The 15,589-nt window shown below is 38.6% G+C and overlaps 1 protein-coding gene and 1 pseudogene across 9 annotated transcripts in view; both read left to right on the forward strand.

The window, feature by feature from the left end:
- The window catches only part of SLC25A16 (solute carrier family 25 member 16), an 89,750-nt gene that overhangs the window by 70,323 nt on the left and 3,838 nt on the right, over positions 1–15,589 (forward strand). For all 8 annotated transcript variants that reach the window (XM_079135744.1, XM_079135749.1, XM_079135751.1 and 5 more), the window contains 10 exons: positions 2,164–2,394; positions 5,212–5,328; positions 5,407–5,516; positions 6,011–6,120; positions 6,826–7,050; positions 10,377–10,570; positions 11,154–11,243; positions 11,332–11,536; positions 13,515–13,604; positions 14,281–14,463. In XM_079135744.1, the coding sequence (XP_078991870.1) occupies positions 2,164–2,394; positions 5,212–5,328; positions 5,407–5,516; positions 6,011–6,120; positions 6,826–7,050; positions 10,377–10,570; positions 11,154–11,243; positions 11,332–11,536; positions 13,515–13,604; positions 14,281–14,463 (1,555 nt within the window). The remainder of the gene's footprint in view (positions 1–2,163; positions 2,395–5,211; positions 5,329–5,406; positions 5,517–6,010; positions 6,121–6,825; positions 7,051–10,376; positions 10,571–11,153; positions 11,244–11,331; positions 11,537–13,514; positions 13,605–14,280; positions 14,464–15,589) is intronic.
- Positions 165–852, forward strand: LOC306660221 (high mobility group protein B1-like; annotated as a pseudogene). Its single transcript has one exon. The product of its transcript is annotated as a high mobility group protein B1-like (transcript).

A 15,589-nucleotide genomic window follows, 5' to 3' on the forward strand; every position in this document is an offset into this window, starting at 1 on the left:
ATTTAGAAAACATTACAGTGGAGAAAGTTTATATTGCTGTAGATTGCATAAGTATAACAAATATGTCAAGCATACATGCCAACATGTTTGAGGTTGTGTAGTATTTAATAGTAGTGTCTGAGAGGTTGTAAATGCTAAATACTTATTTCTGAGAGGTAGTGGAATTGGCCTCTACCTCCTGCTCTCACAGCCATTGCAGTGCATTGAGCTCCATAGAGATAGTGCCTGGGCAGTGAGAGCCGAACAGCCCTGGGCAGCTCTGTGCCTCACTGAGGAAGAACAACTAAATATGGACAAAGGAGATCCTAAGAAGCCGAGAGGCAAAATGTTATCACATGCATTCTTTGTGCAAACTTGCCCGGAGGAGCACAAGAAGAAGCACCCAGACACTTCAGTCAGCTTTTCAGAGTTTTCTAAGATGTGCTCAGAGAAGTGGAAGACATGTCTGCTAAAGAGGAAGGAAAATGTGAAGACCTGGCAAAGTCAGACAAGGCTGTTATGAAAGAGAAATGAAAACCTATATCCCTCCTAAGGGGGAGACAAAAAAGAAGTTCAAGGATTCCAATGCACCCAAGAGGCCTCCGTTGGCCTTCTTGTTCTCTTCTGAGTATCACCCAAAAATCAAAGGAGAACGTCCTGGCCTGTCCATTGGTGATGTTGCAAAGACACTGGGAGAGATGTGGAACGACATTGCTGCAGATGATAAGCAGACTCATGAAAAGAAAGCTGCTGAGCTGAAGGAAAATACGAAAAGGATATTGCTGCCTATGGAGCTAAAGGAAAAGCAGATGCAGCAAAAAATGGGAGTTGTCAAGGCTGACAAAAGCAAGAAAAGGAAGAGGAGGAAGATGAGGAAGATGAAGAGGATAAGGAGGAAGAGGAAGATGAAGAGGAAGAAGATGATGATGGATATGTTGGTTCTAGTGCAGTTTTTCTTTTCTTGTCTATAAAGCTTTTAACCCCCCTATACACAACTCACTTCTTTTCAAGAAAAAAATTGAAATGTAAGGCTGGGTAAGATTTGTTTTTAAACTGTACAGTGTCTTGTTTTGTGTAGTTAACACACTACTGAATGTGTCTTTAGATAGCCCTGTCCTGTGGTATTTTCAGTAGCCACTAACCTTGCCTGGTACAGTATGGGGCTTGTAAATTGGTATGGGAATTTAAAGCAGGCTCTTGTCAGTGCACAGCACAAATTAGTTACACATGGGGATGGTAGTTTTTCATCTTTAGTTGTCTCTGATGCAGCTTATATGAAATAATTGTTGTTCTGTTAACTGTATACCACTCTAATTGCAAAAAAAAAAAGTTGCAGCTGTTTTGTTGACTTTCTGAATGCTTCTAAGTAAATACATTTTTTTAATTAAAAAAATAAGTAGTGGAATTATCAGCTTTCTTGTTATTTATTCATATATATATTTATTTATTTATGGTTTTAGGAATTGAACCCAGGGTGTTTAACCACTGAGCAACATCCCCAGTACTGCTCCCACCCCCCACCTTTTTTTTTTTTTTTTTTAACTTTTGAGACAGAGTTGCACTAAGTTGCTAAGGCTCTTCTCAATCTTGGGATCCTCCTGTTTCAGCTTCCTGAGTCATAAGCGTGCACTCCCATTCCCAGTGCATGTCATTATTTTAAATAGCAATGTTATAAATCCTCTTATAAATACTAAAGAAATAAGTTATTCCTTTCTTCACATTTAGTTCAGGAGATTATTATGGTTTGTCTTCTGTAATGTTGTATTTATCAGCTCAGGATGTGGGGGTACTGATGTATTGATCAAGGATCCATGTGCCAATAAACACCTTGTTCAGAACACCTTGTTCCCAACCTGTGGGTGGAACAAGGAGGGGTGATAGATCATTTAAAAACGAGTGGAAGGTCAGGGGAGAAAGCTCAGTGGTAAAATCCTTGCCTGGCATGCATGAGGCCCTGGGTTCAATCCCTATCACCAAATGAAAAATGAACAACAACAAAGATTTTTTTTAAAAACAGAGGGAATGTTTACTTAGTCTTTCTATCACATTATTGTAGATTGTGAAAGATGTAGAAAGGACAGACTCAGCATTAGTTTTCAGAGGCCAGGTGAAGAAAATTGTAGAAAAGTACAAATAGTACTTATCTGATGTAAATGGAAGCTTTTTCTTTTTTCTCTTTCATAGGGAGGAGAGTGGCAACTGCATTGGAAACCTGATCAGAACAGAACATGTAAAGAGAGTTTGTGATGGACAGTATTTACATAATTTCCAACGTAAAAAGGGTGCCATGCCTGTCACAAACCTAATGGCAGGTGACAGAATTATTTTAAGTGGAGAAGAGAGAACACTGTTTGCTTTGTCTAGAGGATATGTGAAGGAGATTAACATGACAACAGTAACTTGTTTATTAGACAGGTAATGAAATACTACTTTTTTGACGACAGCTCATTGATAGGTAATTCATGCATTTAAAGTGTACAGTTTCATGGTTTTTCATATATTCAAAGAATCATAGCTGGGCACAGTGGTGCAGGCTTATAATCCCAGCTATTCAGGAAGATGAGGCAGGAGGATCTTAAGTTCCAGGTCAGCCTCAGCAACTTTGCAAGACTGTCTCAATAAAATTTTAAAAGGCTGAGGATGTTGCTTTGTGGTGGAATACTTGCCTAGCATACGAGTTCTATACCCAGTAATGCCATGAAAAAAATAAGAGTTGTACAACCATCACCACAATCAGTTTCAGAACATTTTCATAACCCCCAAAAGAAACCTCTGCAGTCACTCTGTACCCCTGCTTCCCTTCAACTTTCCGCTGCCAGGCAACTACTAGCCTACTCTATGTATCTATAAATTGACCTCTTATGAACATTTCAAGTTAATGTGGTCTCTATGCAACTGGTTTTTGTCATTTAACATATTGATTCTCAGAGTCATCATTTTTTTTTTTTTTTTGGTACTGGGGATTGAACTCAGGGCCTTTTGCAAGCACTCTACCAGCTGAGCTATATACCCAGCCCTGATTCATCATTTTGTAGCAGGTATCAGTATTTATTTTTTGGGAGGTGAGTACTGGAGATTGAACTCAGGGGCACTCAACCATAAGCCACATCCTCAGCCTTACTTCGTATTTTATTTAGAGACAGGGTCTCACTGAGTTGCTTAGTGCCTTGCTTTTGGTGAGGTTGGCTTTGAATCCTCCTGCCTCAGCCTCCCCAGCTGCTGGGATTACAGATGTGCCCAGCTGTGCCCAGCTCATTTTTTTTGAACTTTTTTTGTTGTTGTTGTAGATGGACACAATATCTTTATGTTTATTTTTATGTGGTGCTGAGGATCAAACCCAGCATATGTGGGAAACAAGCGCTCTAACACTAACCACAGCTCTGGCCCCTCACTTTTTTTTTTAGTGAGGTAGAATTCATACAATAGAATCAATTAATAGAATCAATTAATAAAATTGATTATTAACCTTTTTTTTTGTACTGGGGATAGAATTCAGGGCCTCTCAAATGCTAAATAAGCTCTCTACCTCTGAACGATATCCCCAATCCTTTTTATTTTTAATTTCCAGATAGGGTCACACTAAGTTGCTGAGGCTCACTTTGGATCCTCCTGCCTTAGCCTCCTGAGTAGATGGGATTACAAGTATGTGACGCTGTGCCAAGCTGTATTTTCAATGTAATATGTTAAGTGTTTGAATTGATGAAAACACAGAAGAAAGGCATTTAACCCGATTTTAGGAGGCTCAGGAATGCTTTTTGAAAAAGTTAATTCTGGATCTTGATCTCGTGGATTAATAAATTAGCCTAGTGAAGTAATGGGAAAAAGCATACAGAAGCCCAAGCAAACACTGCACAAAGCTATTATCCTATGATATATACAGTATCACATGGAGTTGTCAGGGGAATGCAGGTAGTTATTTCTGGAATGTAAAATATAAAGAAGGGAATGATTGAAGAGGTCAGGTCAGAGAGATTTAATATACTGTGTTTGGAAATTTTTATTTATTTTGATGTATTATTGAAGTGTTTATTTTGTTTTTGTTTTTGTTTTTTGGTAGGAATTGAACCTAGGGACACTTAATCACTGAGCCACATCCCTGGCTCTTATTTATTTATTTATTTATTCATTCATTAATTCATGATTCTGGGGATTGAACCCAGGGCCTTGTGCATGCAAAGGAAACACTCTACCAACTGGGCTATATCCCCAGTTCTGATTTTTGTATTTTGAGACAAGATCTGCTAAGTTCCTTGGGGCCTCGCTAAATTGCTGAGACTGGCTTTGAACTTGTGATCTTCCTGCTTCAGCCTCCAGGGTTGCTGGGGTACACCACCATGCCCAGCTTTTATTAAAGGGTTTTAAAGAATACATGGTAATTGATCTTGCATTTCGTTGTGAATGCATTGGGGAGATTTGAATTAATTAACAGAAGCAAAGTGAAAGAGAAACCAGGAAGATATTGTAGTGACCCAGGCTAGAGGTGATAAAGGCCAAAGTTGCATTGACAGAGGGGACATAGTGACTTTGATAAACTCGAAAGTAAAATTGGCAGGTAGTCAGATACTGATTAGGTACGGGGGCTGGAAAGAGAGTGAGGGAGAGGGCAGGTCAATGCAGCAGTGGATACAAGTGCTAAGATCCCATCCAGAGGAGAGGCTCAGGTTCAGCAGGGATGAAAAGTTCCATTTTATATATTGAACTTCTGTAGCCTGGGTTTTAGCCGGAGAGATCTTGGTGCCTGCAAATATTCAAACCTAAAGTTTGGACAGTCTGAAGGAAAACCATAAGAGCAGCACAGTGGACCAGGGAAGGGACTCTAGGCATGGCAGGGTTTAGGGAGCAGATAGAGGAGTGGGAAGAAGTGTCAGGAAGGAGACCTGTCCTTCAGGCTGGAGGAAGGAGGAGCCAGGGACTCAGAACCTTCTGGAGATGCTGAGTTTGTGTTAGAGTGTAGGGTCAAGGGTATTTTCAGCAAATGTTACAGGTTCCTGGTTATTGATTGCTTTGACCTTGATGTCTTATACCCTCCCTTTCTCTGCTTTCCCGCCAGTCGTGTCCTCATGTTGTCTTTGACTGGCAAGTGTGAATGAGGGGTTGTAGCCTTTTGTTGTTATGTTAGCCATTTTAATAGTTATTTTAGCTTATCAACTCTTTTAGCAGATAGCAGTTTATTTCTTATATAGACCATGTAAAAACGAAAAATATTCATGTGTATTTGTTCTGCTGTTTTAGGAACTTGTCAGTACTTGCAGAATCAACTCTGTTCAGAATAGACCAAGAAGAAAAAAATTGTGATATAGACACCCCTTTAGGAAATCTCTCTAAATTGATGGAAAACACTAATGCCAGGTTTGTAACAATGAATGAATCTGAATTTATCCCCACTTTTCTGAGGAATATTACTAAAAGTATGGATCTCCTTTTCAGCAAAAAACTTCGAGATTTAATCATTGACTTTCGTGAACCTCAGTTTGTACCCTACCTCAGTTCTGTTCTTCCACATGATGCAAAGGATACAGTTGCCAGCATTCTAAAGGGTATGCTATAATTAGCACTTTGGTTAATTTTTCTTGGTTTTACTTATACCAAAAAATAGTCTAATTTCTTGATTGATTTCTCTTGGAATTCTAGGTAGAGGCTTTTTTGCAAGTAGTTCATGTATATCCTTAAAAGTCACCATAATAAGACTGGGTGCAGTGGGGTACATCTGTGATCCCAATAACTAGGGAGGCTGAGGTAGGAGGACCACAGTTCAAGGTCAACCTCAGTAATTTTTCAAGACTCTAGGCAACTTAGTGAGACCCTGTCTGAAAATAAAAAGCACTGGGGATGTGGCTCTGTGGTTAAGTGTCCCTGGGTTCAATCCCTGGTACCAAAAGGGAGAAAAAAAAAAGTTACCAACTCTTTTTTTAACTTTGAAAAGATATATGTAAGAACAAATTCAGATTGAGACTCCTTTTCTAATAAATTAGTGAATTTATTCCCTGAAATTTAATACCCTTTTTCTTTTTACTTTTTATTTTAAATGCAGGTTTGAATAAGCCTCAGAGACAAGCAATGAAAAAGGTTCTTCTTTCAAAAGACTATACCCTCATTGTGGGTATGCCTGGGACAGGAAAAACAACTACAATATGTACTCTTGTAAGGTTATTGTTATTTTGTTTAGAACCTAGATATTGGGCTGTGGGTATAGCTCCGTTGATAGAGTGCTTGCAAGAGGCCCTGGGTTCAATCCCCAGCACTGCAAAAAGAAAAAAAAAAGTTAGAACCTAGATATTTATCAGCTTCTCAATTCAGAATTTGATATCAAAATGGCTGAACTTTAATGCAGAATATTTATTTCAAATCAGCTTTTTAGAATGATGTGAGAAATAACAAAACTAAATTGTCAATAGAATCCTGTTTCAGACTTCTTGCATTTAGAATTTTTTAAGATCTTTTTCTATTGGTGTATGGTATGTCAGTGTTTTCCTTTTCCTTTACAAATGGTGAATTATACAAAAAAGATTGAAATCGATTTTCTTGGATTTTTTTTTTTCATGTTGTTAAATTTCTAAGCAGTTTTAGAGTAATCATAATGATGGCAGCAAATATTTATTGCTTGACAACTGTGTGCCACATACAGTTAAAAGTTTACATATATTCAATTTTATTATTCATATTATTAATAACATATAGTAATAATGCCATAAAATTTTTAAAAATATTTTGGCCTTATAAATTTTTAAAGTTACTTGGCTTAGTTCTCACTTATACTTCCTATTTAGCTCTTATTCTGTGTAAAAATATAAGCATGTTAAAAATTATCTGGAATGAAAAGTAATGCTCATTTTCTTTCTTTATTAGGTAAGAATCCTCTATGCCTGTGGTTTTAGTGTTTTGTTGACCAGCTATACACACTCTGCTGTTGACAATATACTTTTGAAGTTAGCCAAGTTTCAAATAGGATTTTTGCGTTTGGGTCAGACTCAAAAGGTTCATCCAGATATCCAGAAATTTACAGAGGAAGAAATTTGTCGATCAAAGTCCATTAAATCCTTAGCGCCTCTAGAAGAACTTTACAGCAGTCAAGTAAGTACAATTACTATGTAATACTGATGGTAATTTCTATGGCAGGAATGACGGGAGAAATGATATTGTGGGATGTTAAGTCACATTGACCAGATTTACATGTGATTAATTTATATATGTGTCACAGGGCAAGTACATTAATGTATAATTCATTGTTTCTTACAGAACTGAAATGAGATTTTTGACTATTACTCAGGGCTTCCTCTTCTAGATTAAATATCCTAGAAAACAGTATAATAATCAGGATTTTTTAGTGAGTTCAAATCAGAGGTAATGATACTTAAGTCTTGTGATGAGTATTTATAGATTTTTTTTTGGTAGAGAATGTAATTGTTATTTTACTTTATTATTTAATATGTGTTTTTACTGGGAAGTCTTAACTGATATTTTTGTCTTTAAAAATCACTTAAGAGGCTGGGGAGATAGCTCAGTCCGTAGAGTGCTTGCCTTGTAAGCACAAGGCCCTGGGTTCGATCCCCAGCACCCAAAAAAAAGAAAAAAAAAATCACTTAAAATTAGCCTGGTATGGTAGCCAGCCTCAACAACTTGGTGAGACTTTAAGCAACTTAACAAGACCTTGTCTCAAAAAATAAAAGGGCTGGGGATGTGGCTCAGTGGTAAAGTGCCCCTGGGTTCAATTCCCAGTATCTCCCCCCCAAAAAAAAAAATCAATCACAAGTGTAATTTTTGTCTTTAGATTAGATTCGACTCCTTTGTCTAATACTAATACAGTTTTACCTAAATCTATAGCAGTTACTGATAAATTTGAAGTGACTAAGATGCAAGTCTGATTGACTGTGTGGGTATGTTGCTTGAAATTAAACTTAGGGCCTTACCAATGCTAGGCAAGTGCTCTACCATTGAACTACATCCCCAGATCCCCTGATTGACTTTTTAAGTTAGAAGTTAGAGTTTGGGGCTGGGGAGATAGCTCAGTCAGTAGAGTGCATGCCTTGCAAGCACAAAGCCCTGCGTTCGAACCCAGCACTGCAAGAAAAAAAGAAGTTAGAGTTTGCATTTTGAGGGCTGGGGTTATATCTTGAGCACTTGCCTAGCATTAGCATTAATGAGTACCTGGGTTCAGTCACAGCACCACAAGAAAACAAACTTTGTATTTTGAACTAATTATTGATTCACATATAGTTGTGAGAAATAATAGATATAGTGCACCGTTTATCCAGTGGTAATGTCTTGCAGTTCTGTACCATGTAACTAGGTTCTTGACATTGATAACAGTTGATGTTCTGTTACCACAGGGATCCCTTGTGTTGGTCTTTTATAACTACACCTTTTTCTCTCCTGCCCCATTCTCCCTAAGTCCGAGAGCCACTAATCCGTTCTTCATTTCTGATAATTTTTTCATTTTTATGAATGTTATATCAATGGAGTCATACAGTATACAACCCTTTTGGGGTTGGCATTTTTTTACTCTGCCTGTTGTCTGGATATTCACCTAGATTGCTGTGCAGATTAATAGTTTGTTCCTTTTTTTGTTGAGTATTATTCCATAGTGTGTTCACCTATTCACCACTGTAAGTCTGGTGGTTTCTGGGGTTTTGTTTGTTTGTTTCTTTTTTGTTTTTGTTTTTTTTTGGTACCAGGAATTGAATCCAGGTATGTTTAACCACTGAGCCACATCCCCAGCCCTTTTTGTATTTACTTTGAGACAGGGTCTCACTGAGTTGCTTAGGGCCTTGCTGAATTGTTGAGGCTGGCTTTGAACTTTTGATCCTCTTGCCTCAGCCTCCTGAGCCCAGCTGCTGAGATTACAGGCCTGTGCCACTGCACCCAGCCATATGATGTTTTGATACATATATACATTCTGTAATGTTCAAATCAGGGTAAACATATCTTTTATATTTTATTTTTTAAATTTTTTGTGGTGCTGGGGATTGAACCCAGGGCCTTGTGCTTGCAAGATAAGCACTCTACCACATGAGCTATATCCCCAGCCCTTAGCCTTTTTATTTTTTATTTAAAGACAGGGTCTTGCTAAGTTGCAGAGGGTCTCAATAAATTTCTAAGGCTGTCTTTAAACTTGTGATCTTCCTGCCTCAGCCTCCCAAGCTGCTGGGGTTACGGCATGTGCCACCGTGCCCTGCCATTCTGCCAATCTCTTTTTTTGGGGGGGTGGGTAGGTACCAGAGATTGAACTTTGGGACACTTGACCTCTGAGCCACATCCCCAGCCCAATTTTGTATTTTATTTAGAGACAGGTCTCACTGAGTTGCTTAGCTCCTCACTTTTGCTGAGGCTATCTTTAAACTTGAGATCCTCTTACCTCAGCCTCCCGAGCTGCTGGGATTATAGTCATGGGTCGCTGTGCCTGGCTTCACTTACTGCATTTTCAGTTCTAAAATTTCCTTTGGTTCTTTTTATCGTTGTTTCTTTGCTTAGTCTTCCTATTTTTTTCACTTGATTTAAGATTTTCCTGGTTCTAGTTATAATGAGTGTTTTGATTGAAACTTGAACATGTTGCCATTTGTTACTGAAGCGGTCTGTTTGAGCTGGCTTGCTCTGTGCTGCTCTGGTAGCAGAGGAAGTCGTGCTGCCTCATTACTTCAGTGGGAGTGGAAATGCAGACTCCCCACCCCCCCCACCCCCAGCCTTCTTTGGGGTGAGTGGTTGGGGGAGTTTGGCTCCCTGTGTGGTCTCTACTGATTGCAGAGGTGAATGACCTGATGCATGCTTGGCGTCCAGTACCACCCAGTGGTTACTAGGGTGCCTTGTTACAGCCTGGAGAGGGCTGGAGTCTGGACTGCCCTTTCCTGGCATCAGTGGAAATGGGCTGTGGTTGTTGGTTTCTTCCCCTCTCTGTGATAATTGGCTAGTATGTGTGTACAGTTCTGTCTGCTATGCTTTCCGTTTGTTTTGTTTTTATTTTCAGTGCTGAAGATCACATCTAGGGCCCTGCGCCTATTAGGCAGGTGCTCTTTCACTGAGTTACATCTCTGGCCCACATCCCAGGCTTTAGATGTACTTTGTGGGAAGAATAAGAAAAAGTACTCCATCCTCCCAGAATAAAGTCCTGGTGGACATTTTTAACGAAATTTACTAACTTATTACCTCTTAAATGTTTTCAGATGGAAACATCTAAGGAAGCGTTATTCAGTGTCTGAAAATTTACTTGATTTTTTTGTTTGTAGAAAAAAATTAAAAGCAACTTTTATATGCTACAAATGCTTCAGAATTAAATATCGGAGAATTCTTGCTGCTAGGGGCCAAAAAAATTGTTTTTGATCTTTTAATTTAAAAAATGGGAAAAACCAAACTGCCTTTCTTTTACATACTAAATGACTTAATCTATTTTCTTCATTTGTTTTCAGCTTATAGTTGCAACAACATGTATGGGAATAAGCCATCCAATATTTTCCCGTAGAACTTTTGATTTTTGTATTGTGGATGAAGCATCTCAAATTAGCCAACCAGTTTGCCTGGGACCACTTTTTTTTGCTCAGAGATTCGTGTTGGTTGGAGATCATCAGCAGCTTCCTCCTCTGGTGCTAAACCGTGAAGCAAGGTAGGCAGTTATTTAATTTTTGTTGTGTTTTGGTATGATAGAGGTAGGCTCTCCCTGTGTTGTCCAGGCCAGCCTCTGACTTATGGCCTCAAGTAATCCTCCTGCCTTGGCATCCCAAGTAGCTGGGGACTGCAGGCTCATACTACCATACCAACTTTTTAAAGTTTTATTTATTTATTTATTGGGGGTGGGAACAGAGAGTGATCCCAGGGGCACTTAACCACTGAGCTACATTTTCAGCCACCCCCCCTTTTTTTTTCTATTTATATGTGGTGCTGAGAATCAAAGCCAGTGCCTCACACATGCTAGGCAAGTGCTCCACCACTGAGCCACGACCCCAGCCCCATTCTCACCCCTTTTTATTTTTTATTTAGAGACAGGATCTCACTGAATTGCTCAGGGCCTCACTAAGTTGCTGAGGCTGACTTTGAACTCTCCATCCTCCTGCCTCAGCCTCCCGAGCTACTGGGGTTACAGATATGCACTATTGTGCCCAGCTTTAAATTTTAATTTTAAACAGGATTCTTTTTAAGGGACAATATTAGTATACTGATAAACCTGAATTTGATCTTTTTTTTGACAGTGCTCTTGGCATGAGTGAAAGCTTATTCAAGAGGCTGGAGCAGAATCAAAATGCTGTTGTACAGTTAACCGTGCAGTACAGGATGAACAGGTATTTATAACAGTTTCAGCAATAAGTGGTTTTAATGTATACATTTTCATGTACCAAAACTTAAAATTGTTTTTTGTAACTTTTTTAGTAAAATTATGTCCCTAAGTAATAAGCTGACCTATGAAGGAAAGCTGGAGTGTGGATCAGAGAAAGTGGCCAGTGCAGTGATACACCTACCTAACTTTAAAGATGTAAAGCTGGAACTGGAATTCTATGCTGATTATTCTGATAATCCTTGGCTGATTGGAGTATTTGAGCCAAACAATCCTGTTTGTTTTCTTAATACAGAAAAGGTAAAAGAAAAATTTTTTTCTTGAATTTTATTGCTTTTGTCCTGTTATTTATTTATTGTAATTGTAGATGAACACAATACCTTTATTTTATTTTACTTATTTTTATGTGGTGCTGAGAATTGAACCCAGTGCCTCACACGTGTAAGGCAGGTGCTATACCTCTGAGCCACAACCCTGGCCCTTGTCCTATTATTTAAATTTCTCAGTTTCTATTTAGTGTATGTTTCTTTAAAGCTTCTTGGTAGAAAGGCAAAACTAATGGTACTTCTGACACTTCAACACAAGAGTCTTTTCTTTCTATAGGCCCAAAGGAGATTTATTTTGGGCCTATAGAAGGAGGAGGAGATTTATTTTGGGGGTTGATAGATGTCAAAATTAATCATTAATCATTTTGTTGGAGGGGCAGTTTGAACCAAAGGCACTTAACGAATGAGCCACATCCCTAGCCCTTTTCATTTTGAGAGAGGGTCTTGCTAAGTTGTTTAAGGCCTCAAGAAGTTGCTGAGACTGTCTTTGAACTCTCAACCCTCCTGCATCAGCCTCTTGAACCTCTGGGATTATAGGCACGTGCCACTATACCTGGCTTGTTTTTTTTTTTGTTTTTTTTTTAATAGTTTTAGATTTAGATGGACACAATACCTTTATTTAATTTATATATATGTGGTGTTGAGAATCGAACCCAATGCCTCACACATGCTAGGCAAGCATTCTGCTACTAAGCTGCACCCCCAGTCCCCTGGCTTGTTTTATTTATTCACTTATTTATTTATTTATTTTTGCAGTGCCAGTGATTGAACCCATGTGCAGGGCAAGTACTGTACCACTGAGCCACATGCCCATCTACCCTTGTTTTATATAATGCTTCTCAATATTAAGTTGGAAGTTCAAATAAAAGTATAGTAACCAGTTATATATATATGCATACTCCTCTAAAATAATTGTCTTTTGGGCTGGGGTGTGACTGAGTGGTACAGCACTATTTCAGCATGTGTGGGGTCCTGGATTTAATCCCTAGCACCCCCAAAATAATACTTGTCTTTTTACTAAGTCAGGTTGTCAGCCTGTTAAAAATAGTGGCTTGCCAGGAGGATGATTCCAAGTTCATAGCCTCAGCAACTTAATGAGGCCCTCAGTAACTTAATGATACCCTGATTCAAAATAAAGAATGAAAAGGGCTGGGGATGTGGCTCAGTGATTAAGCACGCCTGGATTCAAACCCCAGTACCAAAAATTTAAAAATAAATAAAAGAGATGAAACAAAGTAATCGAGGTTGCATAGAGATAGTGTAGGAGTGAAGTATTCCTTAGAGAATTTTATCAGGTTTGGTAGAGCCTAGGACCCTTATCTGTTCCATTATGTGTATAAAAGGGAGCAAAAAAATGTAAAGAACACTGATACTAGAACCAGGTCTGAGTTTGAATCTTGGGTCAGGATCTGTTTTGAGGCCTTGGGTAAATTACTGTCTTGTCTGCCTTGATTCCTATAAAAGGGAAGGTAATAGAGTAAATTATATGAAACCCAATATACAGTCAGCCTTCCTAGAGATTCTCGTCTGAACTGTATGGCATGTTCAGGTTGAGTTGCCCTCATGTTCCTTTTTGAAAGTGCTCATAATCTTTTTTTTGAGTACTAGGGATTGAACTCAGGGGCACTTGACCACTGAACTACTGAGCCACATCCCCAGCCTTATTTTGTATTTTATTTAGAGGCAGGTCTCACTGAGTTGCTTAGGGCCTTGCTGAGTTGTTAAGGCTGGCTTTGAACTTGGAATCCTCCTGCTCAGCCTCCAGGGCTGCTGGGATTACAGGTGTGCGCCATATTCATTTTTATTGATTTTTTTTTTCCACTTCAACTTTAATACTGTTTCTCCTGTCTCCAAACCATACTAGTGGAGTTTCTATGGCTACCGGCACACTTAAGTATTCTTAACTTTAGAGATTGTATTATAAGTGAACTACATATTTTTTTTTAACTCAGGTTCCAGCACCTGAACAAGTTGAAAAAGGTGGTGTGAGCAATGTAACAGAAGCCAAACTCATAGTTTTTCTGACCTCGATGTTTATTAAGGTAATTTAGAATTTTTAAGACTAATCAATATTAAGGAGCAGAATAATAAAGTGTAATTAAGCTGTAGGAAACTTAAGATCTAGTGTCAACCCTTGTTAACATAGAAGTAATGAAACCCAATTGTTTTTGCTTTATTTTGAGAAAATTAATCTAAGGTGTGTATGTGTGTGTGTGTGTGTGTGTGTGTGTGTGTGTGTGTTTTCCTGTGCTGGGGATTGAACCCAGGGCCTTGTGCTCGCAAGGCAAACACTCTACCAACTGAGTTATATCCCCAGCCTAAGATGTGTTTTTTAATAAGGACTTTTGGATTTTCCATTTAGGATCATTTTGTAATGTCAGATGATTCTAATTGTGTCACTACTGTGCTGTAGTTAATATGATCAGGCATTGGGATCTTTTTACGTTGGGATGGGTTTTCTGTGTGCTGTTCTTTTGTGTGGCAACTTTTTTAGTGGCCTATAAGCCATTATCCTGCATGGATCTCTAAAAACCTCAGGAGTGGTGGGAAATATGGATGTAGACTTATAGCCAATTCAGTAATTGTATTTACTCCTTGAAATGGGAATATCTGTTAAACATCAGTTGAGTCCATAATGTAGACATTTATAAATTTAGTAAAGCTTAAGAAATTAAAAGTCAGGATTCTTCATTTAAAATTGTGTCCTTTTTTGTTTAGGCTGGATGTAATCCCTCTGATATTGGTATCATTGCACCATACAGGCAGCAATTAAAGGTCATCAACAATTTGTTGGTACATTCTTCTGTTGGGATGGTTGAAGTTAATACAGTAGATAAATACCAAGGAAGAGACAAAAGAATCATCCTAGTGTCTTTTGTTAGAAGTAATAAAGATGGAACCGTAAGTTGATTGTATTTGCTACTGACTCATTTGGGGAATCAGCCAATCTGTCGAGCCTATCTGTCGTATCTTTCTCTTTTTTTTTTCATTTTGGGTCCAGGGCCTGTGTGTGCTAGGCAAGTGCTCCACCACTGAGCTACACCCCTAGCACTCTCCTTTTTAAACTGTAGTTTAAAAAGTGAAAAACAAAAACAAAAACCAAAAAACAAAACATGAAACTTAACCTTTTAACCTTTCTTTTTTTTTTTTTTTTTGAGAGGAGGTGTGCTTTACCACTGAGTTACATCCCTTTTTATTTGTTTTTTAAATTTTGAGACAGTGTCTCTATAAATTGCTTAGTGCCTCACTCAGTTATTTAGGGCCTTGCTCAATTGCTGATGCTAGCCTTGAACTTGCAGTCCTCCTGCCTGTTATCCCCTGGGATTATATACAAGTGCCCAAGTTCCCTTTTTATTTTGAAACAGGATCTTCCTACTTTGCCCATGCTGGCCTTAAACTTGAGATCCTCCTGCCTCTTTTTAGTAAAAAAAAACCTCTGTACTCATGAAGAACTCTCCATTATACCCTCCTTCAGTCCATTCTACCCTCTGTTTCTGAATTTGACTTTTGTGGGTATAAGAGAAATCAACCAGTATTTGTCTTTTTGTGACTAGCTTATTTCACTTGTGTTCATCCATGTTGTAGCATATGTCAGTATTTCCTTTCTTTCTAAGGCCTAGAAGTTTCTATTGTCTATAGGTACCATATTTTATTTATCCATGGATGCACATTTGGGTTGCTTCCACCTCTCAACTATTGTGCCTGAGGCTTTTTTTTTCTTTTTCTTTTTAATTGGCATTGGGCATTGAACCAGGGGTGCTTTACCACCGAGCTACACCTCCACCCTTTTTTATTTTGAGACAGGGTCACACTAAGTTGTCCAGGATGGCCTAGAATTTGCGATGTTCCTGCCTCAGCCTCCTGAGTTTCTGGGATCATAGTCTGCACCACTACTCATGGCTAGGCATTTTAAACATAGAACCGTCTTTTTATATATATATATATTTAGTTATAGATGGGCACAATACCTTTATTTTATTTATTTTTATGTGGTGCTGAGGATCGAACCCAGTGCCCCACAAGGGAG

The sequence above is a fragment of the Sciurus vulgaris genome (genome assembly GCF_902686455.1).
Source record: "Sciurus vulgaris genome assembly, chromosome: 4".
Taxonomy (NCBI): domain Eukaryota; kingdom Metazoa; phylum Chordata; class Mammalia; order Rodentia; family Sciuridae; genus Sciurus; species Sciurus vulgaris.